This window comes from Orycteropus afer, unplaced genomic scaffold, assembly GCF_000298275.1.
Source record: "Orycteropus afer afer isolate SDZICR_OR568_19922 unplaced genomic scaffold, OryAfe1.0 scaffold00107, whole genome shotgun sequence".
NCBI classification, from domain to species: Eukaryota; Metazoa; Chordata; class Mammalia; order Tubulidentata; family Orycteropodidae; genus Orycteropus; species Orycteropus afer.
This window is the reverse complement of record NW_006921694.1, coordinates 1,782,683-1,795,683: the sequence shown is the minus strand read 5'-3', so window position 1 is coordinate 1,795,683 and position 13,001 is coordinate 1,782,683. Positions and strand designations below refer to the sequence as shown.

The 13,001-nt window shown below is 46.1% G+C and overlaps 1 protein-coding gene across 1 annotated transcript; it reads left to right on the top strand.

The window, feature by feature from the left end:
• Positions 1–530: 530 nt before the first annotated feature.
• On the top strand, positions 531–8,628 carry LOC103199209 (orthopedia homeobox). The gene is made up of 3 exons (XM_007943442.1): positions 531–567; positions 1,839–2,248; positions 8,098–8,628. The coding sequence occupies exons 1-3, from the start codon at positions 531–533 to the stop codon at positions 8,626–8,628; spliced, it is 978 nt and encodes a 325-aa protein (XP_007941633.1).
• The last annotated feature ends 4,373 nt before the right edge of the window (positions 8,629–13,001 follow it).

The window sequence follows — 13,001 nt, the reverse complement described above, 5'->3', positions numbered from 1 at the left end:
GCGGCTGCTCTACCCTTGCGGGGTAAGGATTCTAGCTCCAAGAGACAGAGCGGCGCCTTTGAAGGCAGCAGGGCGGGGCAAGGGGAAGGAAAGGTGTGCCCAGAGAAAATCGCTCGAAAGAATTAACGGAGCCCCGGCCCAGAAGCCCTAGGCGAGGCCGAGGCGGCCGCCGCTGCTTCAGCTGCTGCTCGGGGGCTGGAGCTGCCAGGGCTGCTGCCACCTCCTCCAGGCGGGCGGGCGCGGGCGGGCGGAGTGGGGGACTCTCCGGGCGCTGACATTTGCAGGCTGCCCTCCTGATTGGTCCCCTCGCCGAGCTGCTCACGGGTTCATTCAACTGTTAAGCACCTCCCCATCTCTCTAAAGGACATTATAATGCAAGAAGCCCCCTTTTTAACCACAAACCGAATTTTCTTTCATTTAGGTGATCTATATATATCTATATCGTATAGCTTATAGCTTATATCTATTTTAAATAACTTAAAGCCGCTAAAATTTGGGGGGGAACAGCTTTCGCCCTGGAGCGGTGCGCGATGCTGTCTCACGCGGACCTCCTGGACGCCAGGCTAGGTGAGTGCGCGCCTCTCGCCCTGGCAGCCAGGAGAAGCCGGGGCAGGAAATTGTCAATTTGTTCCTTATTTTACCTTAATGCGCCCTAAATGGACTAATTTCTTTAAAAGTAATTGTGCTGCATTAAAGTTTAATTTGATTTAACATCGTCTTAAAAAAAAAAAATCTATGGAATATGTAGATCCAAAAAAGGAGCTGGGGAATGTTGTTAGTTTTTGTTTTTCTAATTTTTATTTTCCCCACCCCCCTTTTTGTTTTTGAAAGGCGACCTACCCCGTGATACTTTGTTTGGAGGTGTTTCTCTTCTCCACCCCCCTTCCTTTGCTTTGATTTGCGATTTCTTCCTCTTTCTCTGTGCTTTTTTCTTCTTTCTCTCTTCCCCTACCTCCTTCCATCCTCCTTGTCTAAATATGGTCGAGTTTGTAAAAAATCTGGCACGAAGGAGAAGCAACCGCAATCGAGGAGGATTTGCTAAGTGTGCTGTTGAGAAAAGAGAAAAGCCACATTCATCCTCACAGGCATCCTGCCATCTGCAAGGGACCCGGCATTGTCGATGGCTCAGAGGATCGCGCCTTTTATTTCTCCGGAAAGAAAAGTTGCATTCTCTAAAGTTTCATTCACTATTATGTGTACAGAGTTTACTTAACGCTGTCTTGGTTACTGGGTTCTGGGTTTCCGGTTTGGGAATCTTTGGTGATGGATGTGACTCCATTTTCCAAACATTTTCGCTGATTTGAGGGGGAGGCGGAGCTGATTTGGGTTGATTTCGGGGGTGGAAGGTTTGGAGACTTACTCATTTCGAAAGTGAGAGGGGACCGGCTGAGGGTTTGGGTTGCCAAAGTGCAGGTGGGGCAGGAGTCAAAGAATCCTTTAATTTCGTCTTCTCCTCCTCCTTCTCCTCTTTTTCCATCTCCTTGCTTAAGGATTTGCTCTTGGTTTCCTGGGGCGCAAGGGGTAGGTTTATGAAAGGAACTCGCAGGCATATTTTATTGGCGGGACCAGGAGTGTTTTACTGTGGGAGAGACGAAAGCCATGTGCTGTTTCCTACGCGAGCCCGCTGCGGAGAGAAGGGAAAGGGCCAGGAGATATTATTCCAGCCTGGCTGTCCAAATCCTGGGGAACTCAGCTGAGCACTCCAGGAGTTTTCGTCCAAAGGGCAAGCCTGGGCGCAAAGGGAACCGACAATGGGGCTGCAGGAGGACTGCTCCAAGAGGGCAGTCCCCCCTGGTCTCGCCAGGAAAGTAGTGACCCTGACCTCCTTGCCTCCTCAGGTATGAAAGATGCCGCGGAGCTTCTGGGCCATCGAGAGGCGGTGAAGTGTAGGCTGGGCGTGGGGGGTTCCGACCCCGGGGGCCATCCGGGAGACCTGGCCCCCAACTCCGACTCGGTCGAGGGAGCCACGCTGCTGCCAGGGGAAGACATCACCACAGTGGGCTCTACCCCAGCCTCGCTGGCGGTGAGCGCCAAGGACCCGGACAAGCAACCGGGGCCCCAAGGCGGCCCGAACCCCAGCCAAGCCGGCCAGCAGCAGGGCCAACAGAAGCAGAAGCGCCACCGGACGCGCTTCACTCCAGCACAGCTCAACGAGTTGGAGAGGAGCTTCGCCAAGACTCACTACCCTGACATCTTCATGCGCGAGGAGCTGGCACTCCGTATCGGGCTCACCGAGTCCCGAGTGCAGGTACGCTGGGCTTGGGCTCCGGAATAGAAGGGCGCGGGAGGATTTAGTAAAGGAAAGGGGACTTGCCTTGTCCTACCAGGATCTTAAGCTGCGCTTCAGCTCAGCTGCCTCTGCGTTCCTGGGTCAAGTTAGCTTCTTCTCTGGTCAGAAACTGTGTCCGATCGCCATCTCCAATGGACACTCAGAGCCCCTGTCTCCCGCTAGTGTATCCACATCCTCGCAGAGAGACCTCAAAAACGAAGCCTGGCATTGTTCTGCGGCCGTGTTTGGTCCTTCCTCCTGAGAAGGAAATCCTCGTGGTCTCCCACGCGGCTAAGCAGAGGGCGCACCTCAACTCGAGCCCGCGTAATTGACAAGTATTTCATTACCCCTAATGAGTTCGTGCTAAACGCCTGGATAAATATGGGATGCAGCAATTATACACTAAACACGAAAAGTGAGGAAACAGGGCGGAATAGGTGCCTTTTTTAAAGAAGCCACACCCAGGTTTCACAGTGTGGCTTTATTCTCCTGAATATCATTCTCCAACTCTCTCAGGTAAAAGCTCCTAGCTTTGATGTTTGCAAGGAGTTTGCTTTGGTGGTTTACGAGTGTACTGGGGGCCACTGGAGGAATCCCCCAAAGCCTGTAAACCCTGGATTTTTTAGACTCCTCTAAGAAAACTAGGGGGGGGGGGAGAGAAAAAAAATTTCTGTTCTGAAGAAAGACATTTAGAGTGGGAAAGGTTGATAGGTAGTAGACGAAATCAGTACTGACCCCTTCTTCCTGTGCAATCACCACCCAAATCGGAAATTACAAATAACCTAGAAAAATCACACCTATGACTTTCCCGAAAAATTGGAAACAAAGGTGTAAGCCCAATGAAATCCAAGATATTTGTTGCCTCCCTCCCCCCCTTTTACGGATGAAAACAATGTATCAAATATTTTATGGACAGGTGCTGGTGGTGAAATGCCAAAACGCGAACTTAGTCTTGAGCTATCCAGGGTGCTGAAAATCTTCCTTTGCTGCCTTGGACGTGCGTATTTTCTGTCCCATATCCGGATTGTCCTCTGTGGCATAGTGCGTGAGGCATTTGACTGATAACCAGAAGGCTGGTGGTTCAAACTCACCAGCCACTCCTCAGAAGGAAGGTGGGGGAAATCTACTTCCTTAGTAATACCGCCTCTGAAACCCTAGGATGGGTCGCTATGAGTCGGATTGGACTCGACAGCAGTGGGCAATGAGTTTTCTTTTTTTATTCTGATTGTCAATCAAATTTGTTCAACCTGAATCAGCTGTTTTTAAAAATTAATTTTAAAGATCTTAGTTTCTTTACGTTTGAACTAAGAACTAAGAGATAAGGATGTCCAGAATCATAATGTCCATATTTCTATACTCAGCATATTAAAGATTGTGTAAACTGGAAAAATAACATATGTTCCTACTTTTAAAATCAGCAAGTGAATGCCATTGGGGACTTAAAGTGCTCAAATTAATAAAGTAATGTTAAGGATATAACATAATGATTAATATATTTACCCAATATAAGACTTCCTGGTTTTCTTAGTGAACTCTGGAAGACCTGAACCACTGAATTGGCCACTGAAATTACACAACCAAAGAGTGTAAATTGAATTGTGTAAATATATTATTAATGCTTTTTAAAATTTTTACCTTGCACTTCTTTCTAAAGCTGAAGATGACCTCAAGCCTAGACAGATGAATACAATTTCAATACCTCTATTAATGCTAATGATAGTACTGGTATGTTAAAACAAACATATGTTAAAACATTGTAGGTTGAAAATTGATAAATCAGTTTTTAAAGAAATATTATCTATTACTTTCTGTTTCTATTGCTTAACCTAGTCATACTGGTAATTAGTTTACATTAAAATAAAACATAATCACAAATAAAATATAATTGTACAACAGATTATATGAAAAAAGAAAATGATGTCTATTAAACTTTATTAGGTCTTTCAAAGGTTAATGACAATTATTCTTTTAATAGGATAAGTTATAAGTGAAATAAAATACAAACTATGCAATAGGAACAGTTATTTTCAAAAAGTACACTAAAGAATCTGCAAAACAAAAGAGACAAAGTACTTTAATTGTCCCAGCATACTGTTCAAGCAAAGATAATAGCTTGAAGCTGATGATAGAAACAATTTAATAGAATGGTAATTTCAATATTTTTTAAAAATAATGTTCCATAGTTTAAAAAGTAATCAGATCAACGTAACCTTCTTAATTAACATTTCAAAATGATTAACATTATGTAATGTAATGCAAAAATAATTTATGGAAAATGTATTTACTCCATGATTCACTGTACCATTGCTCCTTGACCAAATTCAAATTAAATAGTAATTGGTTTATGTTCTTATATGATGAGTACTTTATAGTTTTCTTTATAGTTAACAGATTGCCACACATGCTTTTCTGTATGTGGGCCATCGCACTGATTAAAAATGATCTAAACATTTAATTTATTGCAATTGTATTTTTAAAAAAACGCTTTTTATTCTAGACTAAGTATACAACATACTTATTTTCTATTTATATCTGGCATACATCACACTTTTAGGTATTTGATAAAGCAACTCTACTCACATGGAGGCCAATTCCCTGTCTGATATAGCTCCTCTTTTCTGGCTAGTGTAATAAAACCATTCCTTTTATAGCATGCCATTATTAGAAACCAATTTCAGAATTATTTATAACCTGGAATGGCTTATTAAGCAGCAATGCGAGAATCATGCAAATTATGTGATCAAATGCAATATAATAAGCATAATCATTAGTCTCTAGCACGGATTAATTAACTTTCAATATTTTATTTACATAAAAACCAAATCAGTGAAATAACTTCTGCACAGTCAGGCTTGCCTTTCAATATTTTATATGAACAAAAATAATGTGCTGTAATTCCATTGACCGTGTCCCCCAGAATGGCCCTGTCACCTGCCACATCTTAATAGGGGGACAAGCTGAGAGTATTTTCTAGTTTTCTAATGGAATGAGAAATTGCATTTTCTTCCTCTCCCAGCACTATTAAAGTGTAATGAATTCGGCCCAGAGTTCACGGCTGGCTGATCGAAATGAACCTGAGATCTAGGCTTTAATGCAGCTCCCCAGATTTCCTCCCAAATCTTCACATTAATCATTTGCTGGATTCCAATGAGATCTTCATAAAGCGTTTGCTTCGAAGGGGAAAAAGTAATATTCCCTCCCTCTCCTCCTCTTTCTCTATTTCTGAGCCATTTATAGCCGGGGAATTAAACGGGCTATATATTTTAAAATACATTTACAGTATGTCTATATTACTGTAACAGCAGATATCATGAAAGTGGATTTTTAGATTCCAACCTCCATTAGATTCTCACTGTTGTATTAAGCATTTTCGGAGAAGAGCTGCATTTCAAACCGAGTACAAAGTTGGCTTGTGGCTGCGGTTAATATATTTCCCGGAGTTGGCATCTGTGCATTCTCAAAATCTCCCTTAGGTTTTGCCTGCGTTTTAATCCGTCATGCTCTAGTTTTCAAGTGGAAACATTCACATTTAAAAAACATATGCATCATAGATCGGAACGGAAGTACTCATACCCCATGCAGATTTTTCCCCAACCCCAGTAAGCCATGAAACATAAAAAAATTTCTAGCAATCATTTGACGACTAACCCTCAAACATAATTGAGCACGATTTTTCGATTATTTCTATAATGTTTAGTTATTTTCAGTAGTTCTTTTACGCCTGTGCAAGAACAGATCCTAGAGTTAGAACCTTTCTGGCGGTTGGATTTTCTACTGAAAGGCTGCAGGGCTATTCCCTTCCTCGCGTTTTCTTTCGCTTCTCTTACCCTCATCCCTACATCCCCGCCCAAAACAGCCAAACATTTTGGGATTCACTGTTCACTGCCTTAGCATAATGGGCAGGGTGTTAGGAACGGGTCCTGAATTTAAAGATACCTCTCAAAACACATCCGGGTGTGGTGTGTCAGGTGTGAGGACCGTTTGGACCCAGACGCTGCCCCTGTCTAGGGTTCCATCGCATGTACCTCGGCCCCAATCCAGCATTGGGTGGATTTTGCAAAGCAACCGGCAGTTGCTCTGGCCCACAGCCTGCTAACAGCTCAATCCGCGGCGGGCCGCATTGATCTGATCCGCTATCAAGGCCTCTGCTGCCTCATTAATCCGCCGGGCCACCACTCCAGGACTAAGCAGACACTAGGGCAGGCACTTAACTTGGGAAATGGGGTAGAAACCAGAGAAAGATAAAGTGGTGGGCGAGGGCGCAGGTATAGCAGGAAGGCCAGGGCCGGCCCTAAGCCGGGCGAGAACTGTACATTGCATTGCGGTTCACATTGGTAAGCGAAGAGTGTGTCTTCACTTGCAGGGATGTGAAAACACCGCTGTGCATGGCCGGTTTACCGAAATCGGGGGCAGGTACGTCCATACTCATGATACTCTAGCTTGAAGAGTAAACACCAAATAGATTGAATTAACGGATGAATAACCTTTTGACCACTGATATGGTGGTCCAATGCGTTAGTCAAATTCTAAGAGGAAACTCAATCAGTACCTGAGCTGTGTCCCACATCATTTATATTTATGCACAGTAAACCTCCAGGTGACTACATGTTCAACCTCAAGGCTGCCAAGTAGGCATCCTGGCAATTATTTAAACAGAGATGTAGGAAGTGACACACAGAGGGAGAAGTATCCCATTCAAATGTGTGGAAAAGGGAAGTTATCTTGGTCAGGCAGCTTACTTGATATATTTCAGACAGAACTAGTCCCCTGTGGTAGTGAATTTGACATTCATAGACAAATCTGCCTGGTAGGGTCTGAAATTCCTGGACCACTGTTAAGAAAGACTAAGAGGCTCATTTTCATTTGGAGTATATTTTATCAAATTCGCCTCCCTGAAAAAGACACCTCGGTTTGTTTAAGCAAAATTAAATTTGAGACATAGCTAGTGTGAGCTTTCAACTTGACCTCCTTTAATTTGTAATGGCCAAAGATTTGATTTGAGGGAGACTTGAGGGAATTGAAGGCTTTGGTGCTTGGATACTCAGTAAGTTCTTGAACAGAGTAGACCTGAAGGCCCTCGGGCCCAGGCTGCGGCAGCAGGTTCCAGCACGCGCACCCGGTCCACACAAAGGTGTCCTTGGAGTGGTTTGAGGAGGAAGCACGGAGACTTGTGTAGTAGAACCAAATGCTATCAGGCAAGCTACCAGAGGAATCTGAAGACAATACAGGCTCAGTGGTGCTCACTTTCCCACACGGATCACTATATTAACCTTTCTGCTCTGTCAACCGTGCTTGTTAGGGGCTTTCCTTTGTCTTTCGATTTTGTAACTGGCTATATCATCCCTGGCCCTTCATCAATTTCCAAATTTCCAGCGGTTCTGAAAATTCTACACCCCATCAGTGTTATAAGGCATGCTATTAAGCCACACGGGTACACGCATGTTTATCTTCATTTGTACACTTGTGGGTCGAACCTTGACACATGCCCGCCTGCAGACCTGTGCATCTATCTGTGCAGTGCACAGCATGTGCCAACGTGCAGGGGCGTGGTGAACACTCGTGCACCGTAGTATGTTTGCCTGTGTGTAAGCGCTCCGCAACGCGATAGCTCAGTAGCGCGGGAGTCCGCACTTGTGGGTGCACCGGACGCCGGTTGCCACGTACCGGTGGAGAAGCAGAGCTTATGCTGGGCGTGAGAACCTGTTTACCGCCTGTGCGGGCTGAGTAGTTTTATCTGGCGGGGGTCCCTTGGGCTTAAGCCCCTGCCCTTCCCGGTGGCCGAGCTAGCTAACGGTGCCTTGTCTGACTCTCGCCCTCGCTCGCTCCAGGTTTGGTTCCAGAATCGGCGAGCCAAGTGGAAGAAGCGCAAGAAGACGACGAACGTGTTCCGCGCGCCGGGCACGCTGCTGCCCACGCCAGGCCTTCCTCAGTTCCCATCAGCCGCGGCGGCTGCCGCGGCCGCCATGGGCGACAGCCTGTGCTCTTTTCACGCCAACGACACCCGCTGGGCGGCGGCCGCTATGCCGGGCGTGTCGCAGCTGCCGCTGCCGCCGGCGCTGGGCAGGCAGCAGGCCATGGCGCAGTCGCTGTCCCAGTGCAGCCTGGCGGCCGGGCCACCGCCCAACTCAATGGGCTTGTCCAACAGCTTGGCAGGTTCCAACGGCGCCGGCCTGCAGTCGCACCTCTACCAGCCTGCCTTCCCCGGCATGGTGCCCGCCTCCCTCCCTGGTCCCAGCAATGTCTCCGGCTCGCCCCAACTCTGCAGCTCCCCGGACAGCAGCGACGTGTGGCGGGGCACGAGCATCGCCTCCCTCCGCCGCAAGGCGCTAGAGCACACAGTCTCCATGAGCTTCACTTAATGCTGCCGCGCCACGGCCAGCTCCGCCCGGAGAGCCGCCCCCAGGGCCGCCTAGAGAGGTCCTTCCAGCGCGCGCCCCGGCCCCCACGCCCTTCCCGGGTCCACAATCCCGCCTCCCCGCCCCCCAAGCCCTACCCCAGCCCCCAGTCCTGTCCAGCCCCGGCGCCTGCCGGGTCTTGTTTAGTCTGGACCTTTCGCCTCCACCAGCTGGGGCTCGTCCCAAGCCCTAGCCCGCGAGGGATCCCTCCCGCCTAATTTCGCTCGCCCGTTTCCCTCCTGCCCCCCTCCCCGAGCACCTCTTCCTTTCCCACGCAGCTCCTCCCTTGGCCCATCTCCAGAGCCTCACCCCATCCCTACACGCAACCCCCGGCTTCCCAGCTCGCACTTGTCGTGCTCGCGCTCGCCGCGCCCTTCTCTCCGCCTTCTGTCTTGGCGGAGTTCCCACCCACATCTTCGACACGACGCCCACTGCCCCCTCGCTCGCCGCCTCGCCTCCTGTCTCTTCTTTCCCCGCATCTCACGCCCCTCCTCTCGCCCCCCTGCCAAAAGCATCCTTCCCGCCATTTTACTTACCAGGGAGTCGACTCAGGATCTGAAATCAGACACCAATGGACTGGTTTGTGGGCAGAAACACACACACTCACACTCTCGCTCACTCTCAGACAACATGCGCACACGCGCGCGTGCGTACACACACACACACACCCACACACACACCGTGCACCTAGGTCACACACGGACGTGTTCAAGGGACAGCACAATGTTAGGGATTTTTGTCTTAAAGGAGGACAAGCATCTGCTACCAACCGCCTCATCTGAAGGCCCAAGTGATATAATTTGATCTATCCTTGCATTCTTCCTTCGAACTCCTCTCTTTCCTTCCTCTCCCACCACCCTACCCTTGCCTAGTCCACCCAGTCACATCCATGCGGCCCTCTATTGGCTTGCAAAAGGACGCTTTTATTTTATCTTGTTTTTATTTTCTTAAGCACAACCATGTGAGGGTATGAAGGGAAGGAAGGCTTCAACGAACCAGTGGATTGGGTGACTAGAGTAGACTAAAACAGTCATGTGTTGAATAAGAGGTGATCTTACCCATTTTGATAAGTCTTTATGAGGAAGAATAAAACATTCAAGAAAATTTTCCTTTTATAAAAACAAAAGCCACATCTCTTTTCTGGACCCTTCAGAATGGGGTTTGTTTGCTTCCTTTTCCTTTTCTTCTCACTGCTCTGTGCCCTTAGTTGTTTTGTGGTCGTCCTGTCGTCCCTCGTGACCCTCGGCCACCTCCCTGGCCCCTGCCGCCTGCCGGTGGGTGCACTCGGACATCTACAACCCTGCAACTTTGTACAGAGAAACACAATCAGCTCTTTCTGCATGTGCTGGTCAAATCCAAACCCAGAGAACAGAAGCGCTTTCTAAGAATGAACAAACATGTGAAATAGGATGTTTTGTGTAGATAAAGCATTCTTGTTACATACTGGTCAATTTGTGATATGTTTTAACTTATTGTCTGTGCTTATTTATGGAATTTGGTTTTCTTAATAAATGTTTGAGCTAATATAAAGCATATTATTTGACTTTTCTGGACAAGTTTATATCAAGTTAAATGTAAATGGATAAAATAAAACCATTTTCAGTATGTGATATGGTGCATGATGGGTTTTGGTGTGACTTTGACGCCAGGAGGGACCTTATGAGAGGAGGGGAAGAGGCCTTGTCAAGTGGGTTCTCAGTGCTCTCACAGAAGTTTCTCGATGGTAGGATCCTGGAGTTTGGGACATGTCTACCCTTCAGTAGGCTTGGGCTCAGTTTTGGGGTTGTCCTGCGAGGCCTCAAGCAGCAGAGGCAACATGATCAGGCAACTTTGCGGGGCAGTGTAGTTGAAGCCCGGAGTCTTGCAGCCCACAGACCGGAAGTGCGGAGGCCAGGCGGTGAGCGCCTGACTGGAGCTCCGGGCCTCTGGGCCTCGCGATGCTTCGAGCCCGCAAGAGGCTTCGGAGACCAAGGTGGGTTTCAGGACGCAGCTGCAGGCACCCAGCGCAAGGCTCGAACGTTGATAAGCTTTTCGGGTGAACGGTTTCCCTTGGACGAAGGAGTCGAGGACGACCGTCGCCGGCCTCTGTTTGTGAGAGTGAGACTGTTGGACGTGGGGGGCAGGGGAGCAGCATTGAAGGAAGCATCATGCGGACCGGAGAAGGGTCGCAGTTGGCGCTCTTGGCCTTCAGAGCACGGAGCTCTGCCCTCGGGCGCCGCCCAGAGCTGCAGCTCGCTCAGGTACGCCGTGGATTTGAGAGGCCCTGGCTCTTTACTCCCCTAAGTTCTAGGCCTTATCGTGGCCCTTTGTGTCCCCAGAACTAAGCTCGGCTTCCGATACTTGTGACCTCCCTAGTGGGGCCGACGCGTCGGTTGAAGAGGCGTGCCCAGGGCGTTGCGGCTGTGGGTCTTCCGGGCTGCTCGGGTTTTCTCTTCGGGTCTGTGCTTGGTGTGAGCTAACCTCGAGTTGAGCCACGTGCCCAGGGGACTTACCCAGACAAGTAGTGAAAATGCTGTTTGTTGGGTAGTTTGAGGGGGAAGGTTGCGGCTGTGTTTTAAACTTTGAAGCAAATCGATATCACAGGCTTCTTTTAGAAGACTAACCGAAGTCAATCTTGTGGTTTGAAATTTAATGGTCATGATAGGTATTGAGAGCGCACGCCTTTCCCCATAGGAAGATTTCTCATTTGGTTGCCATTGAGTGTAACCCCCAAACAATTTCCTACCCCTGGCACTTGTGAATTTTAGGAACTGCTGTAATTGTTGGTCAACTAAGAGAATACAATGGAATCTCCTTAAATAGATGAAGAAAAAAGTGTGTGTGTGTGTGTGTGTGTGTGTACGCGCGCGTACGTTCGTATGTGTAAATGTTTTAAATCGGGTTCCCTCTAAGAATTTTAATTAGAGGTAAATTGGTAAGTTACCTCTAATTAAATTGGCTATTTACATTCTACGTTTTCTGAAAAGTGTTTTTGGTATAACGTTTAAAAGTTAAAGAAGAGCAAAACATGCTCATTTTTTATTTCTTATAAAAATGAAACATTTCTGAATTTTGGAACTTACCCTAGAGTTTAGCAGCACAATACCAAAATTTCTAAAATATCAGTAGATGAAGAAAACTGCTCTTTCTTTTTGTACATTTCATCACATTCTCCTGTATTAGTGTTCTTACTCTTTTTTTTTTAACTTTGAAATTGTGGATACTGTAATCTCACGTCACATTGAAAAGATCAGTACAAATCACTGATTGCTTCACCAGTGAGCATGGAAAGTTGTTTACAAGGATGCTAATTTTACAGCTTTTTTATGCTGCTATAAAGCATAACTTTATGATGTAGGAGTGCAATAAAGGATGCTAAATGGAATCTTTAAAAATTGTATTTCTCAAAGGCAGGGAAATGGGATCTTTGATTTGAAAAAAAATGGGCGAACTCACAACACTGATGAGAAGTTGCAAATCAACTAAAGTGATAGATGCTTTTAAAGGTAACTATATTTCATAATATAGTGGTTAGTTATCAATATTATAATGAAAGTGTACTGAGTTTTCCCTTGACCTAACTCTGGAATAATATTTATTTCTATGGCATTATTATTATATAATGGCATTATTATTATATTATTATAGAAATAAATAATATTTATTTCTATAGGTTTTTGTATTAAGAATTCAGAACATTTTAAAGTCATGTATACCATCAGCATAAGGGAAAGCAGCCTGGCCTGAACTGTTAAGGCCGGCAAGTTAGTAAAGATAAAAAGCAGAGAATGAGAATCTCAACCACAAACCTGAAAAATTTCTGCATTTTGAGGGAGAGAGAAAAAAATCTAACAACAAAATAAGATTTCATATTAATTTTACTCCTTATTAACAGCTGCTCTTCCTCAAAACTGTTAAAGTTAAAAAGACAACTAATTAAGTTTCATAAGGGAATAAAGACAATAATAATGAATAACACAGAACACAAGGCAGATAAGTACAACATGCTAGATGTCCTAAGTATGAACTTTACTTTTTGCTATGAAGCCTGTTTGGCATTGGATACAACCACCACATACTAGCTAGAAAAAGTCAAAGTCCATTATAATTAACTGTATGACTTATTTGAATACATATATTCATCCTTGTATCTTTATTCTCTCAATATTGATACTAAATGTCATCACAAGTGGCATACAAGTGATGGCGTAGTAATGATGTTGTATTTAACTTACCTTTTGCTGATAGCGGAAGAAATATGATACAGGAAAGCAACCTACTAGGATGATGTTACGTGTTGAATACAGAATAGGATGCAGAGCAATTTGAGTAAATCAAGGTAGATGTGAATGGAGAAT